The sequence below is a fragment of the Dermacentor andersoni genome, chromosome 1 (assembly GCF_023375885.2).
Source record: "Dermacentor andersoni chromosome 1, qqDerAnde1_hic_scaffold, whole genome shotgun sequence".
In the NCBI taxonomy this organism is placed as follows: Eukaryota; Metazoa; Arthropoda; class Arachnida; order Ixodida; family Ixodidae; genus Dermacentor; species Dermacentor andersoni.
The window spans coordinates 261,811,993-261,836,134 of record NC_092814.1 but is presented as its reverse complement, the minus strand read 5'-3'; the positions used below and the strand labels follow the sequence as shown (position 1 = coordinate 261,836,134).

The 24,142-nt window shown below is 45.6% G+C and overlaps 1 protein-coding gene and 1 pseudogene across 6 annotated transcripts in view; one reads left to right on the top strand and one right to left on the bottom strand.

Annotated features, from left to right (window-relative positions):
* The window catches only part of LOC126548145 (uncharacterized), a 239,071-nt gene that overhangs the window by 110,276 nt on the left and 104,653 nt on the right, over positions 1-24,142 (top strand). For all 6 annotated transcript variants that reach the window (XM_050196263.3, XM_055063733.2, XM_050196266.3 and 3 more), the window contains exons 12-14: positions 581-755; positions 11,327-11,426; positions 19,749-19,837. In XM_050196263.3, the coding sequence (XP_050052220.2) occupies positions 581-755; positions 11,327-11,426; positions 19,749-19,837 (364 nt within the window). The remainder of the gene's footprint in view (positions 1-580; positions 756-11,326; positions 11,427-19,748; positions 19,838-24,142) is intronic.
* LOC129381133 (uncharacterized) lies at positions 20,710-23,956 on the bottom strand (annotated as a pseudogene).

Sequence of the window (24,142 nt, the reverse complement as noted above, 5' to 3'; positions counted from 1 at the left end):
CGCGCGTATGACACCATGCTTGCTAATTTAGTTAGTAATCGAATGTTTAAAAGCTTATACGGCCGATAAAACTACTATCCTTACTTTTCGTATGGCTGTCTACTAATTTGCTATCGTAATCGATGCTTCCCCTTTCGAGCAAAACTGAGTTTTTTTTATTTATTGCAATATTAGTGCATGGGGAGTCATTCTTTTGTTTTTTCCAAATGAAAGTTGTAGTTCTGTATGAAAGAATGTGGTGTGAGGTACTGTAAAGGACTTTTTTTTAGGTCACGGCAAACAGGTGCGCGTTACAGTTTGAGGGTGTTTTTCCTTTTCTTTCTTTTTTTTTGGTCCCAGAAAACGGGTGCACGTTACAATCGAGGGCGCTTAAAAATAAATACGGTAATCTGACGGCCATTCTTTCACGCCATAACTAGCGAGTGCTAAGAAAGCGTAGGTGGGGAAGTTTATAAGTGTCAGAGGATCTAAGTGTGAAATCAGGGGAAGAGTGCCACTAATTTCTGGAGTAAGGAAAGAAGGTTTAGTTTATCACTTTGCAACTTTGTGAATCTTGTTTAACTTCAATTTTACCTTTCAGGTGGCCCATATGACAGCTGGCGACCATCTGTGGCACCTGTGTACTATGGTGGCCAGGTTGCCGACTTCGGCAGGAATGCTCCCAGCTACGAGCAGCGGTTGGATTTCCCTCCAAAAAGGGCAGACAAAGAGGATGTGCCTTTTGACTGCCGCTCACGTGGGGATTCGTTTAGAAAGTGAGCATGCCTTGATTTGTTGCTGCAGTCTATTCATTTTCAAATTTAACGTCGGCTTGCCATGCATCTGATTAATTTTACTTGCTGCTTTTTTTTTTTTTAGGAATGTTCCAGAAATTGCTAGCTGCACTCATTAAATATGAAAGCTGTCTTAGATAAATTGAGAGCCAATATATTGGTTCATTTCCCTTAGTTCTATTCCTTTATCATCCATTGTTCACGCCTGGCCGTTGTTGGTGATAACGCAAGTGAATTGCCGTGAGGACCACTAATTAGTGCAAGAAGAAAGAGAACTGAATAGAATCATTAGTTTATTTCAGCTCGGGTTTCTTCCTGGACTGCAACTGGCTGTAAAACTGCTATGAAAGCACAGTAATAAAACTCTAGATTCACCCTCTTGTCCCTTTAAACAGGCGTAAACATATAGGGGTCACTTGGCTTGGTGGAAAAATACAGTTTGCGGATAGCATATGTTGCTGTGAGAATCTTGGCCAAGTCTTGCTGTCGTTCGTGGTGCACAGAGCCTTTATGCGGAGCACGAAGTCAGTTTTCTGAAGCCCTCTTTTCAACAGAAGCCTGCTGCTCACTCTTTTCTGGATGCTTTATTTTGTACTTGGCAGGTTCCCATACGCATAGCTATTGGCCTGTAGCGGTCGTCAATCAAGAAGGGTGTTTGGATCTGTGTGCTTTGTACTGTTACTGTGTATGTATACTTGTTATGCAATTAAATAAACAGGCTGAAGGAAGCGGCAATCTGCTTTAAAATATTGGTAATACTTGAGTAATTCTGGAAGATGACTATCGTCTGCTCATGACCTGCCGTGGCTGCCCACAAAGGAATTAAAATTTAGCCACCCTGCTTCTTGGTGTTGTAGCCATCCGCTCTAATTTAGACTAGTTTTCAATGCTCAACTAGCCTCGAACCACACTAACATAAGGTTGGACTATACGCATGCTTGTCAGTGTGGGCTCACTCCTGGCTGCTCTTGGTTAAGGGGGGACGTGGGGAGCAGATAGCGAAAACCGAAAAAGACAAAAAAAAAAAAAAAAAAAAAACTTTTTGGAAACAACGCATTTCGATATCTGCAATGCGTAATCTGCGTTGTGTCAGAAAATTAATTAATCTATGCGCAGGGCGAGAAAACAGCTTTAAATAGTGTAAAATCACCGCAGTTCGTGGAGCCCTAATTCTCTTTCCCGCCACCATCTTGGTATCGTTCGAAGTTTTTTTTTTTTTTGGTATCGTTCGAAAGCTCGAAGTTTCGCCATTCCGCTTCTGAATTCTTTGGTTGTCGCCATCTTGTAAGAAACGCACAAACACAAAAGAAGCACGGGTCTGCTTGAGGTGGTCACACGGGCCCCTTCGATGAAAACAGGCCTCCAATTTGTTGCCGTACTGAAAGGGTCACCATTGGTTGCTGTTGCAGAAGCGGGCAAGCTGGCAACCACAGCAGACCGCAGTTGTCTGCTTTGCAAACCACGCTGGCGTCTTTCTTCATTGGACACTCGCAGAATTAAGAAATAATTAAGGTTATCTGATTAGGATCCCAAATGGAGCAAGAATATTCTAGTTTAGGTCTGATTAACGTCCTACAGACCTTTGCACTGAGGCTTCCACAGGTGCCGCCATATTTGGACTACCGGCGCCGCCTAGCGTCTGCTTGGCGGCGATGCCATACTGGACTGTCGTTGCTCAGCCTCAGCCGGCTCAGCGCTGCTGTTGCTATCAACAAACAGATTAAAAACGTTGGTTGCTATCTACATCTGTTTTTCTCCGTATCGTCGGCCTTCACAGAGTCGTCTTGCCACTTTCTTGCTATTCTCACCAGTGTCGAGAGGCATCGGCTACGCATCGAGACGGAAACTTTCGGGCTAGCACCGGCCGTACGACTGCGCGCAATCGAGTCACTCTTTTCGGAGAGGCAATGGCGACGCGTGCTCCTGAACTTGACGCGCCGTAGCAGACGCACCAACTGAAGAAAAATAAAAACCTTCAAACCGGCGTAGATGGCAGAACAACCCTTGAACCCATAACCACACGCGCGCGACGCATGATCCAGCGAACGTGGAGCCACCGCGCCACTCAGCAAAAAGAGAGGGGGGCGTGGCAGTCGCACCGTACTCTTCAATACATGTACTAACACAGGTCGGGGCGAAAATACGAACTTGTAGGATGAGTCAACAGATGGCGTGGCCAAGTCCGGGAGCGCCAGCTTTGAGCTCAGGCGCGAAATTTTGAACGCGCGATAGAGAACGTACCGGTACGTCAGTGACACTGTGGGGGGGGGGGGGAAGCACGATGACGTACCGGTACGTCCGTGACAGCGAAAGGGTTAAAGGGGTACACGGGTCTTGGAGACGAAAAAAATCACTTAAAAGTCAATTTTTCAGTTTTGTTATTTTCGCAATCTGAACGTCATCACGCGCTTGTCGACAAAACATTAACGCGATATAATGCGTCTTTGGGCAACAGAATGCCATATTTATCACGCGAGACGCTCATTTTCATCTGCAAGACTCACCGAAAACACCCCATCTTGTGCCGCTCACAGTTTCGAAACCGATCAATGGAGCGCCGCCATTTTGGTCTCGTTGGAAAGCGTGTGCTTCCCGCTCCCTTTCCCGTCGAAAACAGGCATTCAAGGTTGCTTCAGGAGGGAGCAACCAGGCAACAACACGACAGAATCCCACCATCCTGTTGGTCCGCGACCATCACGTGACTAAATAGCGCCTTGTGATTGGAGCGCGGGAACGCCGGCACACCATTTTGCCTGAAATATCGCTCAGCGTGGACGTGATCAGTCGAGATGCCAAACAGTGCACGGAAATTCCGTACAGTGCAGAAATTTGGCAAATGTAAAAGAAAGCGCGCGGTGCAGCGAAAAGATGCACCAGAACTACCAGTGACGTCTGACGACCTTATCGGACCAGCGAACTTGCAGAAACCCTAGATTATGCTCACTGGAAGTCGCAGCATTCATGCCAAAAGAACACGTCTTCCAAGGCAGGCCAGATGGAGGTGGAGGCAGCACTAATTTTATTTCAGCGCTCTCTTTCCCTTCATGGCCTGAGGTACACGACCATGCTCTCCAATGGTGACAGCAGATCATACAGTGCCATTGATGAAGAAAGTCTACGGCTTCATACCTGTGGAAAAGGAAGACTGCGCAACCCACGTGCAGAAACGCATGGGAACGGCGCTGCGGAATCTTGTGCAGAAGCAGAAAGGGGAAAAAGGTGAGCGCATCAGTGGTAAGGGCTGCCTGACAGGAGACCTCATAAATAAGCTGACAAGTTATTATGGTTGGGCGCTCAAATCACATTCGGGAAATGTGGATGAGATGCACACAGCAGTGTGGGCTACATATTACCACGTAACCTCAACTGATGAGAAGCCCAACCATAGCTTTTGTCCCCACGGCCCTTATTCATGGTGCAAACATAATGCAGCAATTGCCAAGAATGAGCCCCCCCCCCCCCCCCAAAAAAAAAAAGCAGATACAATCTGCCATATGGTGTAAGCAATGCACTGCGGCCAGTGTATGAGCGCCTTTCTGATAAGAAGCTCTTTGCAGAGGTGCCAGAGAGTGAAGACGCAAAATGCCAGTGAATCGCTGTGCTCGATCATTTGGAGCCTGGCGCCAAAAGAAAAGAATGCATCACTGTTTGCTGTTGAGGCTGCCGTGGCAGAAGCTGTTATGCGGTTTAACCTCGGAAGCCACCACTCTAGCTCGCACATACTCAGTGAGCTGCACGTGGAACAAACTTGCGCAGGCAGTAGGCGAGCATCCGAGAAAGACAGCCGCCGTGTGGCCAACGCAGACAGAAAGCGCACATCATCGGCAGCATTCCAGGAAGCCGTCAAGAAGAGACTCAAAGAAAAGCCTGCTTCGGACTATTCTCCAGGAGCATTCTGATTCATTGCAGTGGTGAATTCTATGATTTTGTCCCATACAAAGTATTTTTCACATTGCTAATTGTTTTTTGCGTTTTTCTCAGATCACGATTTTCGCACGCGCGGAGATTTGGGATGTGCACTGTGTCTCTGCTAGTTCTTTGATTTGCACGATTTTTTTTTCCTGAATGCTAAACAGTTGGAGAGTGCAAGAAAACTATAATATAGTATGCTAGTGCAATGCAACTTTTTCATATCTTGCAAGAAGTAACAACAAAAAATTTTCTTCCAAAGTTGCTAATTCAAATTTTGATAACTTTGGCTAATATGTAGGTAGAGATACAAAACTTTATATGTGCACTCTTCAAACATTCAAAAACATACCCAGTTAATTTTAGGTCTCTCAGTACAATAAATTTCTTGAAAGTCACATCCCAAATTTATACTAAAGATTGCATAACATTTTTTTCATTAAACATAGAAAAAAACTGATTACATATTTGCAATCAGCTCACTAAACTGAATATAAGCTGTAAGTTTCAACTCTCTAGAGTTAATAACAATAAAGTTCTGCTCGTGCACCAGGTCCCCCCTTAAGAGCATAGCGAGGGGTGTATTCAGGACGACGGCTGGAGATACACAGGTGTTTCCTTAGTGGTGTTAAGTGTCATAAGCCATTCGCTGCACCATGAAGAAATTGCGTTCAAGTCCGATTGCAAACGTGCTTCATCAGAGGGATTAGTAATTGAACGATAAAGCACACAGTCATCTGCGAAAAGATTTATATGGGAGGTAATGTTATCAGGAAGATCATTAATGTAAATTAAAAACAGTAGAGGGCCTAACACAGAACCTTGAGGTACTCCAGAAGTTACGGAAACAAGAAGAGAGTCATAATCGTTAACTGAGACATATTGACTACGGTTGCAAAGAAAACATTTAGTCCAGCCTAATACCTGATCGTTAATATTAAGAGCACCGAGTATAATTAATAATAGATCATGAGAAACAGTGTCAAACGCCTTAGCAAAGTAAAAAAAAACTCAATCCAGAATAACATTAGCATCCATAGCGTGAAATAAATCATCAGTGAAAGATAGCTGTGTCTCACACGCAAAAAAATTTTCTGAAGCCATGTTGACATGAATTGAAAAAGTTGTTAGATTCAAGGAAGGCAATAAGATGAGAATAAATAATATGCTCAAGTATCAGTATTTGAATTTCGCGCCGGTACGTCAGCATGACGTCAGGGATTCCAAAGTATGTTTTCGCATTTGGGCCGCATTGGATGAGTAAAGGTTCCCGAAACTTGCCATGTTTAATATTTAGTTCCTTTAGAACACAATTTAGTCAATCTGTACCGCTATATATAATTAGTAGGCGCTAAAAGACGGCATCAATATCCAAGACGTCACAGCCACCGGGTGCGGCAACTCAAGTAGGCGTCGCCACCCTTATTTCATTCTTGCACTTTTTCTGGCTTACCAAACGTCTTATCGTTGTAAGAGTGGTGTTTTTGGTGTTGTAGAAAGGCAATTTACTGATGCAGAAGTAATGATTTTTCACTTTTGTGTCCCTTTAAGTATTGAAGCTTTACTACCTGATTTATGCAATGGAACCACCTTCCCCACCTTCCAATCAGGAGGGATGGTACAACTCTGTAATGACTGTTCAAAGATTTCGCAAAGAATCAATGATGAGCAGGTAGATGTACTTTTCAAGAACTTCATTGTAATGCTGTCGACACCTGAACAAGATGAAATCTTCTGTTTTTCAATTAAACATGTCAAACCAACCGAATCAATGAGTATTGGATCCATGGGTAAAAAGTCAGATGTACAAGGATGAGGGAAAAAAGTTGGCAAGGTAGAGGAAAAACGCGAGGCAAAAAAATCATTTAACACTTTGCAGCAGTCGCTCTGGTGTATTGGAGTGTTGTAATCATCGCGAAGATCTACTGTATTCGGCTTATTTCGCTGACCACATTCCAAAATTTCCTCGGATTATCTCTAAGAAGGAGCGGGAGCATGTACTGGTTGAAATATGGTTTTGCTTTAGGCGAAATTTGTTTATAATCCGTCTTAGCGGTGGCGTAAGCGTGCCAGCGTTCGGCCGTTTGAGTTGCATTGGCCCGCCAGAATAGTCTTTTTTGTTTTTCTGTTTTGTTCAGTAGGTGCTGCAGACGCGCGTTAAACCACGGAGCATGAGAGTTCTATATAATGCGTTTCTGAGGAATGAATTCATTAATTAAAAAATTGACTTTTTCTTTGAATAAGGGTCAATTTTCATCAACGTTGCGTGTGTGGACATTTGAAATGAAGTGAGTGTAGGTATTGGTGTACCGGCATTCTATCAAATAGGCTAACGTAATCTCGGATTCATGTTTATCGAACTGATTTGTTCCTTTTTGTTCAGAGGGAAAAAATATTTTGATAAAGCTTATGCAAAGAAAGCTCCACAAAGGTTGAAGATACAGTAATACCTCATTAATTTGTAAAACCTGGAAAATATTTCCTAGATACTCAAAGTTGCAGAAATTGCAGTTAAAAGTTGAGTTCTTCCTAAAAAAAATTGCCGCTACTGACCAGCTTTTCAACAAAAGCTTTTAAACCGGCTCTTTGTAAAGGTATTAAAGAAAAAATAAGAACATACCAGGGATATAAACCAGCTCAGGTTTTCGGCCCTGACATTTTATTCGGTGCATAAAAAGAGTGTAAGGCTGGTGGGCTTCGTGGTAGCACTTGCACATAGAAAGGTGTCCTCGATTTTTCGAGATAACCGAGATAACGAAGTGTTGTAATTTTGAGCGTATTGGCACTTGTAATGAGGTGCCTGCAGCAGTCTCCATAAAGCCGCCTGAAAATCGCGCTGCAGTGTCAACTGATGAGGAAAGCATCCATGAATAAGCCAGGGGCATGAACTATTTGCTGGCCAGCACTTTTTAGGCTGAAGCAGTAGGCGAACCTTTGTAATGCATCAATATTGACAAGGTTATCACTAAGCCACCTGTAAAATGTAAAGACATTTGCACACAGTCAGTGCAAGCATGACCAGAGTGTTCTTGCATGCCTAGTCTTCGGCATGCCAACTCATGCAGAAGCAACCCTGACTGAATAGGTACATTCAAAAATTTATGTCGATTAAGTAGTCTCCTTTCTTGTGCCTAACACCTACTAATATGCACAGTAAAACTTTCCTAGACTGATGCAACTTTAGGGAAACTTAGTACAATATTCAAATTGAGGTTCGAAGCTTTTGATTACCGAGTTGGTTGTGATTGTAATGTAATTGTCCATCACTGCAATCTGTGTAGTAGTGTTTCAACCCAACCAAGCACCTGGTAATAAGACATCAGATAGAAAGCATTTCAAATCTCGTGGATTTTTGAGTTGGAAGGTTTTCATGGTCACCCAATATAAGCTAACAAGGGTGCAGGGGACAGTCTTCACCAAACCATTTCAATATACTCCACCGTTACCATATTTATTCAAATCTAGGCCAATAGGTTTCTTCAAATAATCATATACCAAACTCTAGGGTCAGCCTAGATTTCGAGGATTTTAAAAAATGTGCCAGTTCGTAATTGGAAATGATAATTATGGTACGTAGCTAACAACCGTCTTGATAAGTCAGCATTGCAGCTGCTATTAGCTGTGCCAGTAGCCAACTGAAGTACACGAGCAACGTCGCTGTGTTGACACGTGTCGTATTGGCGTGTGGCATGGTCCATAGCGTGAGGTTATCCAAATAGGTGATTCGACTATAGGGCCACTTTCAAACGAAAAGATTGTGGGGATGCGCGACTCTCACGCGTCCTCTGATATCTTGTTTTCCTGCATAGCTCTTGCAGTGCGGCTTCGCCGCGTGGCCTAGCGCCCGCGGCGGTCTGAGTGGTACAAGCGCAGTGCGAGAGATAGCGCGAGTGTTGCGCTGCTGCGGGGTTACTTGGGTGCGGGAAAGACAAGGGCTCCCTCTTATGTTCGGGATAGCAAGCAGTGCGGACGTGCCGTGCCGCGCGTGCGCTCATCCATGCTTCTGCGAGACCGTCTCGCGTGGCCGCCTTCGAGCACGCCACCGTTCTCGTGACCGTACGCGCGAACGACCAGGCGTTGGGATCCAGCATGGGGCAAGCATATTCGCTCGTTATACGGTCGCGGTGAGTCGGACTTCTAGATTTGTCGCGCGCCCATCGGCATGTTTTGTGGGTAGCAACTCGGCTAGCAGGCATTGATCGATGAAAGGTGCAATAAATGCCCTTGTGATTCTTTGCACTACTGTGTTGTCGTTCCTTTGTCCCAAAAGTACGGGAGGAGAACCCCACAAGTTGTGCTAGGCGCAAAGGCATCACCAAATGTTCAAGCCGGGCGGGAATTTGGCATCGATAGGAAAAACGTCCGTCGTTGGAAGGGGAAAAGGGGGTCTTTTTGCATGTGCTGTAACGAGGAGATGGCAGCAATAAGGAAAATAAGTGCGTGATAACAGAGGAGCTGTTACCCGAGATGGCGCCGCATTTTGATGCGTTCAAGCCATGCCGCACTGTCTGCCCATGCATGGGCGCACTGACGTGAGCTTGTGCACGTCCGTAGGCTGCGTGGTCTGGGCTATAGTGACAAGGCTAACAGCGATGATAACGCAGAGTGAACACGGCATGTTCATATTAAATAAAATGCTGTTTTCATTTTGTGAACGCTGTCCACTTTTTTGTTCGGTCTGCATTCGAGGTAAGCTTTCTTAATTTTTTCTGACTTCGGACATTCGGGGGTCGGCTTAGAATCGGGGCCGGCCTAAATTCGAGCAAATAAAGTATTTGAGCAAAAAGTGGTATTCTTCGCTTCTTACGTACCAAAAAAACCGGACTATAGGTCGGACCGGAGTATAGGTCGATCCTCCAACTAATGAATTCTAAAAATGAAAAAAAAAATCTTTTTCAATGTCAAAAGTACCGAAAGCACCCTTACCTTGAAACAAATGCGACTTGCCTGGTTGCACAATGGTGACTGTATTTACTTAAATGCGACTCGCATGTGCACCTAGCCAAGTTTTTATCAGTATCGCGCGACCATCGACCCGCATGCTTGTCAGTACCTTATTAATGGCTCTGAACGGTGAAACGAGATACGCGCATGTGTACATGTGAGCTTTTTTTGGCTATTGCTCCGCTCCGTGCTGTGATAAGGTGCTGACAAACGCGGGTCGATGGTCGCGCGATACTGTTAAAAATTGGCCGGGTGTACAGTACACAGAAGAGCACAAAGTGCGCAAGTGCTACTCCGAATCAGAGCCATGCCTTTGATTTGAGTCGTCTGAATTAGAGTCGTATGACGAGTGCTTCTCGCTGCCCAGTCCAGAGCGCACACTACCGCTTTCAAACGGATGCAGTCGCAGGCAGCGATCTTACACGCAGCTATTTGTGACCATATTTATGACCCCGTCAGTGTCTCAAAAAGTCAGTCAGCGACTATATTTGCTTTCTTCACGTAAACTGTAAAGAGCCAGAGTGCGCACGCACCTTTTCCGCAACCGTATTTTTAATTTTCCCCACTGCATTCCTGGTTCATTTTCTTGCTCCACATCTCCTCCTCCTCACAGCCCTTGTCGCTCTTCCTTCTGCTGGCACGCCTTGTTGAGATGCGTGCATTGTTCACAAGCCTGACCTGTTGAGAAGCGCGCTTGCTGCCTTGCTTATCTTTGGGGATTTACTGGCAACCAAGTTATAACAGGTATTTTGTTGTGCGAGGCTACACTATAAGTGGTATGCGTTAGCATAGAGATGAGAAGGTAAACAATATTATGGAAAGGCTGCATTATATCCGGTCCTGCGCTATAAGTGGTTACAAGTGGTCTGAGCTATACTTTGCTGCACTGGTGATCCTTTCAGTGAGATATAAGTAGGAGTGGTTGCTTTAGCTACATTTTTCAGGTGTGCAGGTTTTGAAAATTGTTCAAGGTGCAGTGTCGTTGTGCTGATATAACGGTGGTTTGACTCTGACGATTTACGTTACAAGCCGTCCACACCATTATATTTTGTGGGGATGCGCGACTCTCGCGTGTCCCCTAATATGTTGTTTTCCCGCACGGCTCGCGTGGCCTGGCGCCCGTGGCGGGTGGAGTGGTTGAGGCGCAGTACGAGAGATGGCGCGAGTGTTGCGCTGCTAACGCTGCCGACAGGCGGGGTTATTTGGGCGTCGAGAGACAAGGCGCTTCCTCTTTGGTTCGGGACAGCAAGCAGTACGGACGTGCCGTGCCGCGCGTGCGCCAATCCATGCTTCTGCGAGACCGTCTCGCGTGGCCGCCTTGGAACGCGCCACCGTTCGCGTGACTACATGCGAACGACGAGGCGTTGGGATCCAGCATGGGGCGATCGTATTCGCTCGTTATCCGGTCGCGGTGAGTCGGACTTTTAGATTTGTCGCGCGCCCATCGGGATGTTTTGTGGGTAGCAACTCGGCTAGCAGGCATTGATCTATGAAAGGTGCAAAAAATGCCCTTGTGATTGTTTGCTCTACTGTGTTGTCGTTCCTTTGTCCCAAGAGCACGGAGGAGAACCCCACAATTTCAAAACTCCTATCCCCTGTACTTAGTGACTTCGTCACAACCGGCTGTCCCATTTCATACACATTTGTAATTTGTTGTCATATAATATAGAAATCCTGCATTTCTCACTTCTCTTTTGCAGAGAGAGAGACTTCGAGGACAAACAGCAGCGTGAAAAACGTGAGAGAGATACTATGGGAGCCTGGTCCAGCACAAGAGAGTACGATCAGAGAGTGGCAAGAGTAAGAACATCTGCAGTGCTTTCATTTCTAGCTCAATCATTTGATGTGCAGGCACTTGATATCACGTCTTTTATTGCACTGTCAAGTATTTTAGGTAACAATTACTGTGATATCGGTGTTTTTTTTTTTTTTTTGCGTCTAGTTATATCGGTAGTTTTAGGCGGAGTTGTAAACTTGGTGAAAACAAAACAAGTGCTTGTTCAAACAATGCCTAATTTCGAAATTTCATTGTGAAAATTGGAGTTCGTGCAAGTTTTTAGTTGTTCATACCATTAGTAACTCTTAAGCTTCACTATACTTCTGGGTTAATCAGATTGTCGGATTAATAGGGTAGTTTTTTCGATGAATCATGTACCAAACTCTAGGGTTGGTTTATATTCAAGGATTTTTTAAAAAAATGTGCCAGTTTTTTTTTGTTGAGGTTGAGAAATATGGTGTATAGCTAGTGCCATCAATATCGCAGGTACTAGCTGTGGCATTCCAGTAGCCAACTAGAGTGCATGACCGACGTCACTATTTTGACCTGTGTTGTATTGGAATGTGGCATTATGATAATAGCACCAAACAGGCGATGCCACTATAGTGCCGCTCTCAAGTGAACAGTTGTGCTAGTCACAGAGGCATCATCTAATGTTCAAGCCAGGCTGGACTTCGGAATCGATGAGAAAAAACGTCCGTTCTTGGAGGGGCAACTGGAGACACATTTTTCATGTGCCACAATGAGGTGACAGTGATAAAGAAGATAGTGACAAGGCTAGCAGCGATGATGGCGTAAAATGAGTTCTACGCCTCGGCATGTTCATATTCAAGAAATGCTGTTTTCATTTTGTGAACATTTGCCTCGCTTTTTTGTTCTGCCTACATTAGTGGTAAGTTTTTTCCTGGCTTCGGACTTTCGGGGATTGGCCTAGATTCTACTAAATGCGGTAGTATCTGCGTGGATTTCTGCGAGAAAGCAGGCGATCATTTCTGATTCCTTTTAGAAGTAAAGATGTGCTGATGAAAGTCGTTTATCTTTTGTCGATTTCATAATTCAGACATTTCTTTCAGTCCCTAGAAATCTGAATTAACGAGCTTTTACTGTACTATCACTTCCGCAAGCTTTCACAGGACTTGGCATTGGATGTGTCAGCGTGTACAACTGATAGAGCTTTTGCCATATGCCAAGGTTTCTATCTGCACACAGTGGCAAGAATGTTGTCTGTCATCTACTTTGACACGTTCGTTGCCGAGTTACAAGAAATCTTGCGAAGGTGATTATATCTCCGAAAGTGATAGACCAAAAATATGTTCTTGAGTTGGCGCAACACAGGCTAACTGTCTTTAACTTCTTAACTGCCGGCGTTGCGCAATCAAGGTCTCACTTAGGGCCATTGACTGCATCACAACAGGTGAACATGAACTGCTCCTATGACCTCAACAATTGCAAAAGTTGAAGTAGACTGAAGGACAACACTGAGCAAAAGCCTGCATACCTGAATATTGTAGATGATTGATAATTTGGACTCCACGGGGAATGAACCATATTTTCTTGAATCAAGGCTGGCCTCGATTCTAAGCAGACTGAATATCCAAAGCCAGAAATAAATTTAAAAACCTACCTCGAATGTAGGCCGAACAAAGGTGTAGACAGCGTTCACAAAATGAAAACATTTAATATAAACATGCCGAGTAGACTGTTACCTTCGCTGCTAGCCTTGTCACTATAGCCCAGACCACGCGCGCGCCGTGCATACACAGTGCGACACGGCTCGCACGCATCGAAACGCTGTGCCATCTCTGAACAACTCCTTTCTGTTATCATGCGCTTATTTTCCTTATCTCGTTGCGGCACACGCAAAAAGCGTCCCCTGTTGCCCCCTCCAATGACGGACGTTTTTCTCATTGATGGTAAAGTCCCTCCTGCCTGGCTTGTACCTTTGATGATATGTCTGTGGCTAGTACCACTTTATGTCTGAAAGCGACACTACAGTGGCATCTCCAGTTTGGTGCCATTACGATAACGCCACATTATGGGCCACGCCGCATGCCGATAAGATGCAGGTCAAAATAGCGACGTCGCTCATGTGCTTCAATTAGCTGCTTAGGTGCTAGTGTGGCTAACAGTGGCTGCGATATTGACTTTTCTAGATGGTGCTAGCTATGCACCATTATGATTTTCAATTACAAACTGGCTCGTTTCTTAAAATCCTTAAGTGTAAGCCGACCCTAGAGTTTGGTATGTGATAATGTGAAAAAAAAAAAAAAAGACTGTCAGCCTACTTTGAGTAAATAGGGTAAATAAGTCCAAACTATTGAATGTCTGAAAAAAAAAAAAACGAACATATCAAAAAGATCTTAATGCCCGGTGCAAGGAAGTGAAGTCATTGCAGCACGCACTTCCACTTACATGCAACCTAGTCCACCTGTATTTCTGCCAGTTTTGTGTTGTCTCTGCACGCCGATGCAAGGACTGCAAAGGCTCAAGTCATCCGCATGTGAAGGCTTTGGAGCACACGGCACACCATCATCATCATCTGAAGTCGCTGTTTGATCGTGAACTGGCTCAAGTGTTTCGTCATCGTTCAGTTTGGCACACGACGTCTGCAAAGTCTTCAAATGTAACAGCGGCAGGAATTGGCACACCGCAACCTAGCAGGCCATCAACGATGTCCGCATTTGAGCGTGTTGTCGTAGGCTGTAGTTCAGGCCCTTCACTTGAGCCGGGCTCATTCAGAGTCGGAGTGCAAGTGCACCGCTGGTGCAATTTCATGTGGACTGTTGATAACTTCTTGAGAAAGACTTCCTGGAGCCAGCAGAGCGCAGTCTGGAATGCATACTAAACACACAAGCACAGAATGGCTTAAGGGGAGACATGGCTCTTTGGGACCGAAAATCGGTCAAAAAGCCCGATTTTCAATCTTTTCATTTTTGGATTCATGGCATAATTCTGCACCTTTGAGCAAATTTCCATTTAAATCTGATGCGTAATTGCGCCGTAATGTCGATTTAAAATAGTGTAGTTTCTGAAAGCGCCCTTTAAATTGAGGACAAACAGCGCTAGTTACGACCGCGCGCCGCGCAAGAACGAAAAGCCGCACCTATGCCATCTTGGTCTTGTTTGAAAGCTCGCGCGTCCGGCTTCCCATCTTCTCGGCCAGCCACCATGTGCCAGCCGCAGTAAAATAAAACAAGCGCAGAGTTTTCTTCAACGCGCTTTCTGATTGGTCGGTAAAAGCACGTGACCCGAATGGCACCATCTGATAGGCTTAGGCCGGTTGCCCTGGCATGAGCGCTGCACATGCCGCCATTTTGAGCGAGCCCTCGCTACTGCACGGAACTATGCCAGGGGGACCGAAGAAGCACCATTCGGTATATATGTTCGGCCGGAGACGAAGGAAAACGAAGAAGAAAGTAGGGGAATCGTCGTCTTTTCCGTCTGAAGTCAGCGACCGACGAGGAGCAAGTGCAGACGAGCAGTCGCACGATAGCCGCGGAGAAGCAAACAATGCATCGCTGGACGACGCATCGCTGAACAGTGCACCCATTACTTCTACGGATCGTCAGCTGCCCGATTGTCGCGGAGAAGCAGAAAATGCTTCGCTGGACGATGCTTCGCTGGACAGTGCAGCCAACACGCCTGCGGACGCCAGACTCGCCGACCGACGCACGGACGGGCAACCGCCCTGCCGCGGAGAACCAAACAATGCCTCGCTGGAAGTTGCATCGGTGGACAGCGCACCCGACGAGTCTGAAGTGTCTGCCCGAGTGAGAATTGACTCGAAAACTGTCACCGACAGCGACGTAAGGGAGGCAAGCGCTCGTGAAAAGGCTACGCTCGAGCGGCTTGCGTCGACGGCAGCAACGACGCGAAAGATGGAGCCATTCACGGAACTCGCCGGCGCGGCAGCGTCAGTAAGAGACGAACGTAAGGCAGCGTTTACTGCCGTCGACATGCGTGCGATAAACTCCCTCCTTGGCTTTTTGCGCTGCCAGACTTGTCAAGGACGCGCGGAGATGGTGACAGGAGATCGCGAGTACGGCCTCGCAGTGAAACTGATGCTAATCTGCGAGAGGTGCGGTGAGATAGCGACTGAGTGGAGTTCGCGACGGGTACAGGGTGAAAAGAAATGCAACCCGTTTGAAATTAATATACTTGCCGGGCGTGCGGTGCTCGCAACAGGTAACGGCCAGAGAGCCATGAATGACATTTTCGCTGCGATGGGCCTGTCTGGCCGAGGTCTCCACAACAAGACGTTTCAGCGGCATTTGAAAAAAAACTCTGAACCCCGGTGCGACGCGTGCAGCTGAGGCTGTTGTGGTGCAGTGCGCAGAAAAAGCGGTTGGACTTTACGAAAACTTGTGTTTTGGACACAAAGGCAACATTGCTGTGTACTTTGATGGCACCTGGATGACGCGGGGCCATTCTTCGCATATAGGAGTAGGCGCAGTGGCGGAGCTATTTACCGGCTACATCCTGGACTACGTCGTGCTCTCAAACTTTTGTTTGGGCTGTGAAATTGGACCCACACCTGACTCTGATGAGTATGCTGGGTGGAGGAAATCCCATCAGTGCCAGCAGAACACGTGATTGTAAATCTGGCGAAATGGAAGTTGAGGCTGGAATTATCTTGTTCCAGCGTTCTAACAAAGTAAAGTACACAACCATGCTGTGCGACGGTGACAGCCGCACTTTTAATGCTATCAAGGATGCAAAGGTGTACGGCTTTGTAGATGTTCAGAAAGAAGACTGCATCAATCATGTACAAAAACGTATGGGTGCAGCGCTTCGAAACCTGCTCCAGAAGCACAAAAGTGAAGGCATGCGGGGACTTGGTGCAAGGGGAGGCTCACAGCAGACCTCATCAACAGGCTGAGTGCCTATTATGGTCGAGCACTCAAGTCTCACTGTGGTGATGTTGACGCCATGCAGAGAGCGGTAATGGCAACGTACCACCATGTCGCGTCAACCGACAGCTGCTCTAACCACAGCCTGTGCCCAAGTGGCAAGGATTCTTGGTGCCGTCATAATGCGGCAACAGCAAAAGGTGAGCCACAACCAAGGCACAAGTATAACTTGCCAGCGGACGTGGCAAAGGCCCTTTTGCCTGTGTATGAGCGCTTGGCAGATGGAAGGCTGCTGGATAGGTGGATAGAAATATTGGTCGTCTTTACACATTGTCTGAGGTGCTTTCGCGGTGCTTTAAAGCTGTCCGAATTACCGAGGATGTCCGGATTATCGGTGCTGGATATATTGGTCGACGACTGTATCAGTCCTCTTAAACTACCGATCCAAGGGATGAAACTGTTCATTGCTAGTAAAATAAAAAAAAAAAATTGTGAATGTGTGGCTTGCGTCAATGTTTTATGCAAATCACATTATTCGAACTAGTTGCTTTGAAGAAGAAAAATAGTAAAATCTCGTCAACAAACTGTAGGGGACCGCGGTAAATTGTTCGTTATTCTGAAAGGTTGGTATAGTGAAACCTCCAAAATTGAGCCAGTCTGCCATCAACCCATCTGTTCATAAGTTGTCACCATTTGAGCTATCCACGTAAATGACGCTGTTGCGTGTCTGCCCAAGCTGTTGATAATGTTATGCGAAGGACGAGTTAGTAAGACGAGCAACTATTTACAGGTTATATTTACAAGAGCGGTTGCAGCCCTGACCGGTTAGATTCGCAGAGCGAGGGCAGTTCGTACTTCCTCCTCTTTTCTTGAGTGATGGCGCCTGCGCACCTTGTTCAATCAAATACCACAGGCATGTAGCAATATTTTCCATAGATTTTCCACTCTTCTTATATAGAAGAGTGATGCACACAAAACAGATGGTGACGCTGAGAACACTTGACAAAAATAAAGCTCCATGTAACCTCCAAAGAGCAATGTTTCTTTCTTTCTGCTGATTTTTTTCACATTCCCTTAGTGGACACCGCAACTCTCTCACTTGAGGTGGACACCTGAACTATTCCAAATCGCAAGCGCGCGTAAACGACACCATCTGAGAAATGCTAAGTGCGACTGTGTGGCAGCACCGCTACTATGGAGGTAGCATTTCCTTGCGTGCTTAGCTAGTATGCCTACAGAAAGAAGAAAGAGAATACGCCTCCGTTGCCAGGTGACACTTCTCTGGGTGGAGCATTTACTCGCAAAAGCTGATACTTCGTTGCCTCCGCAGTAGGTTCAAAGAAAAAAATTTGCTTCTGCATTTTTATTTTTATTTCTTTTTATTTTTTTCTTAGTTGGACGCCATCTCAGGTTTTCCGAACGCATACACCACGGTGTCCACTTTCTGCACCTTCTCTGCTAGCCTACTGTTTCGACTGCCGTGAAGGATACACAGAAATCTAAGATGTCAGAGTATTAGCTTGTAGTACTGAGGTGGTGTTAACATGACAAGAAACTGAAGTATTCAGAGATTCGTAGTATTAAAAAATTGTTATTTAAATCATGAGAAGTCAGCAGGGAATTTCTGAAAAATTTGTTAATGTGGTGTTTGAGGTAACAAGGTTTCATTGTATATTGAAAAGCTTAGCAATTTATATATCTTTAGCCTCTGAATGGCACACTGACAGCAAAAGTTACAAGTAGCTTAATGAACCTCTTATTTGCTCAGGATTGTCTTTTGTCTTAACCATGAGCACTTATTGCAACCTAATATTGGTCTCATGTATACAGTGGAACCCCGTTCATACATTTTTCTCCGGACCGAGGAAAAAAAAATGTAACAGCCGGGAAAACACAACAGTGAGGAAAGCTCCGAAAATGAATGAAAAAAGTGCAGCTTCAGCTATAGACAATTTATTTCCACAGAGTGTGCTTAGAAATTAAAGAAGTCTAGAATGGTGGCTTGCCGTTTCTTTCGCTCGCTAGAAATCGCCACACGTTTCTCAATAGCCTGGAAAGCCGCATTGCTGTCAGCGTTGCTGTGAGGTGCGACGTATCTGCAGAGGAGGTCCAGAGCCACGACGGCTTCTCCAAAGCTAGGATTTGGCAACCCCCCGGCATCATGCGGCTCGTCTCCTCGTCGTCACCGCGCCACGGCAATGGCAACGGACGAAGGAATATCCGTGGGAAATTTTGCCCTCTTTGGCGTAATCATGCTAACGTGCTAACGATTGTTTAGTATTGCTGCGGAGCGCATGCGTCCGAGCAGCCCGGTTGCGCGCAGCGCGGCGTGGTTTCGCGAGAAATGCAAACAAGAGAGGAGAGCTGGCCCGATACGCGGAGCAACGCCATGAGCAACGCCAACTTCCGGCTTCCCTTTAGCTATAGCGTCACAAAGAGTGACGTCAGGGCCTCTCCTGAGTTTCCTTCCTCCGTGAGTCGACCCGTCCAACAAACCATGCGGTGACCGTAATCACAGTGATGATAGTGAGAGCATTTTTCACGAATGGCCACCTAGTGGCGGCCTCTCAAACTGGCGTGCGGCTTCTTGCAGCCAGTTCCATAGCCAAGCACGGCCAAGCCCGGTAAAAAATCGTCAAAAGCCAAAATGGCGATTGGAGCGCGTTGCCTACTTTAGCCCAGGCGGGTTCGGACTGCAACGCATCATGCGGGAACGTTTTCACAGCTACTACGTAACAGCGGGGTCCCTTATACATTGGATCCTATGGAAGCTGTGCCGGGACCGGATGAAAACGACGTAGCAGCCGGGAAAATGCAGCAGTGAGGAACGTAACAGTGGGGTTCTACTGGATTCTGTCTCTGATCAGAGAGCATATCAGACGAATGTGTTGGAAAATTCCAAGCAAGCGCCCTTAAACGTGCAAGCCCCCCTCCCCCACTTTCGTGTTAATTGGAAATTAGCGCCACCTAAGCAAGCACCCTGTTCACCGCTTCATGCATTATCACTGGACCGTGTGGCTGCAGTTTTTTTGGCATTTTTGACGAAATTGCATATTAAAATACATAACATCATCAATTTCACGAGAAAAATTTATCCGCACTTCTCCCGAAGTGACACTTCATTATGACCAGGTGTCTGCGTAGCCATATCCTTTATGAGTCGGTGATTTGGTCAAAAGTGCGAAGTGTCACATGTGAATTGAGCGCAAGACACGTGAGATTTTGCGATCATATGTAGCATCCGTCGGCCTGTGATTGCTGGGAGACTGTATAGGCCTAGCTCTCTGGCTGCCGCATTCTTGGCTAACCGAGGAGTTTAAAACCTTCTTTGGGATGGCAGCCCTTAGAATTTCGGTCCGCGACTGAGCAAGGTCCCCCCTGCAAACTTCCTGGGATTACCTTTAACCATGAGGGGGGCACTTGCTCGAAATTTTACGGTATGTTGAAATGTGCCTTCAGTAAACCTTGCTCATTTTTTTTTTTTTTTTTTTGCAGGATAAATGGGAGCGAGAGACTCAGCCCTCAAGACCGGATAGCAGGGACAGTCGTACAAGTAGAGATTCCCTTAGGGATGAGAGGGCTATGTAAGTTCTTACTGGCACTTTGCACTTTCAAAACACAGGATGCATTTTTTTGGTGGTTATATTTTGAATTGAAAAGAATGGCCTGTAATTCGCACCATCATTGTCATAGCCTTCCACTTAAAGGTGGAGCTGCAGCTACAGTGCAATGCAAATATGGTTACAATACAAAATGTTATGTGAGTAGATAACTTTCTTTTCAATGGCTGGAATTTTTAAACCTAATTTTTGGTCTCCAGCTACGACATGATTGAACATTCGAATGCCATTCTACGTTTAACCTAATTGTTGGACATGATTCATGCATGCGATAAAAAACATGGCATCCAGGAGCAAAGCAGGCAATAATTCTCGATATTATGCATTCATTAAAAACATTTTTTCTCTAACAGTAACCTTGGTTACTAGTTGATGTGCCTGTTTTTACTGAGTCGAATACCTGATGGAAATAGCAATAATTGCTAACGGTAGTGATGAATATTAGTTGAACTTCCTGTTAGGTGCAATTCTTTGTACCAGGGATTCATTCGGCATTCGCTGGAAAAAGGTGGCGCTTGCATTCAACTTTACCTTTGCTTTCTTTCAATCTTGTAATTGGGCAGGAGAAACAAAAACAAGTTTAATCTACGAATATAGACACCATGACAGGTGTGGACAAGTGTTGTGTCATTAAAAAGTGTTGTCTGATACATTTGTTCGTGTTGAGTGCACTGTGTTTTGAGTCGATAATGATGGAAATAAGGGAAAGCAAGCTCTCAAGAAGGCTAGGTGACTATGAAGAGGTGTCTTGCTGAAGTCACAGTTTAGTTTTATTTTCTAAATTAACAAGGCTCTACTGTATGCTTAAGAAGAGACGCTCCTCAAAAACCTTTTTTTTTATATTAATGCTAGACAAATGAAAATTGTACCACTTATATAGCTTGATATGCTCATTCCAAATCTGTTTTTAGTTTTAGGATAGCTTGATGCTTTCATGTCCTAAGTGCCATGCATAAGTGAAAAACAGTGCATGTTTGTGCAGCTACTGGACCTAGCAGTTGGCATGATATAGCAGTGCAAAATGGCTTGTCTTGTCCCTAACAATCCAGTGAGTGCTAATAACCAAGATTACGCAATTTCCTTTACAAGCAACATTTTGAGAGAATTTCATATCTGGTGCTTCATTTTCAATGGCTGGTACCCAAGTGTATTGAACATTCCCATTCTTAAAAATAAAATGATTGCATTAAACCCTATACAGGTGCATTCTGCACATCTTAAAGATTATGCACACCAAATCTGGTCTTGACTGGACCACAATAAGTACATCAAATGTCATGCACAAAAGCCATGTTTGGCCAAAAATATGAAGCTGAGAAAAACGCAATTGAAAGTTACAAAAGTTCTTTATTTGTGTTGTAGCACTGAAATCTATGTAAAAATGCACACAATGCAGGCCAGGGTATCTCGATCCAGTGTACAACTTCAAAATTCACCTGCGCCATAAGTTGTCCCCTCAGAGTCCTTGTAAGCACCATGCTCAAGACGAGCCTTTTTGGCCAGATGGCGACGGTGAGACCTTGCCTCTGCTGTCAGCTTCATTGACGTGCTGGAGATCCTTCTTCTGTCACAATCTTTGCTCAGCGCAACTAGTTCCCTGGAAGGAAGCACTCCTAGTTCCTGCAGAACTTGTTCATAGCTTTTGTGCCCTTGGTTATACCACAAGACAGCGAGTGCTGTTGCCATCTCCACGACTGTGCGCGAGCCGAACCTTGTCTTGGGGCACAACAGCCAAATCTTGCTGTTCAATCATTCGGCTCCATTCTGAGTTTTTCCCTTAACACAGCGAGTGAGTAGCTGTTCTTCTGTCAGCCTTTTGTATACGGGCAGCATTGTCTCACCTTGGCTCTTTGTGAGAATAGGGGTGTGCGCTGGGGCTGCCTGACCCAACGCTTCTGCTCGCTTGAATTTGCACCAGGAGTCTTCTCCTTCTGGACAAAACTTGTGGCTCTTGGCGGTATCCGTTGAGCATGAATGGAAGAATGGTGCCCAGATTGCACAATACATTCCACGTACACTTCCTCTGTTGGCAGTGATGGCTTCTTGAAAGTAGCTCTGTAGCTTTTGAATGACTGCATCTGTAAACTTCTGCCCTCGTGGCATTTTCAGTTTTTGCAGGGCAGTCCCAAGCCGCTTGACTACATGGTTGGTGCAGTCTTCTTTTGTGATGGGCACACTTCCATACACTTTTGCCACTGACACAGCTGTATGAGCCTTGCTGTCACCATCGCTGAGGAAGGTTGTAAACCTCAGTGGAGTACTGTAGGACTCGGTCCTCTTCCATATCCTCAAAGCAGCATTAGTCTCCATGGCATGTACTGAGCAATCTAAATTTTTTTCGCACACTGGCATATGAAAAGCTTGCCATATTTCTTCCTCCTCTTCGCTTTCAAATGGCTTGCGTGTACTGCAACTCTGGCAATAGTTGGAAAGAACTTCAAAGTCTAGGCAAAGTCCCGTTTCCACAGAAATGGCTGTGCCTATGCCATTATGGCTCTTGTGGCCTCTTTTCTGCCAAGTACCATCAAACATAACAGCTAGATTGGCAGATCCCACTTCTTGTGCTGTTGCATTCCGAGCCAACTCCAAGTTATCAGCCACTGCTTTTGTAGCAGCGAGGTGCACTTTCTTCGTTATGGCGGTGAACGATTTATGGTGCATCGGTTTTGGCAAACCAAGAACTGCACAAAAGCGGACGAGTTGATTGTGTCCAACTCCAATTGCGCGCGCCGCAACCACTGCCTTGATATTCACAGCAAAACTCTCTCTTGGGCTGGCCGAAGGGCGCGCTCCACCGTTAGCGTCGGCTGCCGGAGATGCACGTCGCGATGAATATGTTGACAAGATAACGGACGTGCTGCACGCTGCATTTTTACAACACAACTCCAAAAACGACGCGAGTCCTTTCCGTTTTTTGGCCGACTCACGGATAAAAAGCTCGCTCCGTTCGCACGCCGTTCTATATACAGGGTGTCCCAGCTAACTTGGACCAAGATTTAAAAAAAAAAACCTATGCATTCTTCAGAGCAGAAATCTGGTGGATGTTGTTAGCTTTTATCTAAACTTGCAGTACGATTTCTTTGCTTGTCTTTTTGTCTATTTTTTGTCTGTTTGCAATCAATTCAATCAGAAAAAAAGAAAATGTGTCGGATCATACAAGCACGATTATTTATTTATTATGTAAAATAAATGACAAACTGACAACACAGAGGTGTCCGTTCCCAAATGCTCCACCATTCAACGTGCAACAAGTTTGTTAAAAGCATGGCACTAGTATAAGTCATGAAGAATGCACATCACAACATGGGAAATAAGCATTGGGGCGCAGGAAACGCCAGCAAACGAATGGCAAATAAATACAGAATGCCTCATCGATTGTTTCTATACACAACAAAGTGTAAAGCATAAGCATTTCATAATACATGGAAAATCAACTCTTAAATGAAGACAAGTAGCCAAAGCGCCAATTGAGCAGTCTTTTCTTACTCAATTAAAAAAAAAAAAAAAAAATTGGCGTTCTTTAATTGTACGTGACACGTGTTCGCATGGGGCTCGAACTGTTGATGAGTGGCATCAGGGTTTTGGTTTCTTGAGATGTTGGAAAGCCTTCAAAAATCCTTTTGATGGTGCTAGGCTTCAGCATCAACTTTTCACGGTTCGGGGACACCATCGCAGTTTCTGAAATTATAGGCAGCGATGGTCTATGAGGCGTCGGGTGTTTTGTGCACAAATGCATATATTTGCATTCAAAGTTAAGGGGGGAGGTGGGTCCTAAAAATTTTTTTCTTGTTTTTGGGTGAATCTTTAACCCTTTCGCTGTCACTGACGTACCGGTACGTCATCGCGCTTCCCCCCCACGGTGTCACTGACGTACCGGTACGTTCTCTATCGTGCGTTCAAAATTTCGCGCCTGAGCGCAAAAGCAGGCGCTCCTGGATTGGCCACGCCATCTGTTGACTCTTTCTACAAGTTCGTATATTCGCTCCGACCTGTGTTAACCCATGTATTGAAGAGTACGGTGCGACTGCCACTCCCCACTTTCTCTTTGCTGAGTGGCGCGGTGGCTCCGCGTTCGCTGGATCATGCGTCCTCCCCACTTTCTCTTTGCTGAGTGGCGCGGTGGCTCCGCGTTCGCTGGATCATGCGTCGCTCGCGTGGGGTTATGGGTTCAAGGGTTGTTCTGTAATCTCCGCTGGTTTGAAGGTTTTTATTTTTCTTCTGTTGGTGTGCCTGCTACGGCGCGTCAAGTTCAGGCGCACGTGCAGTTGC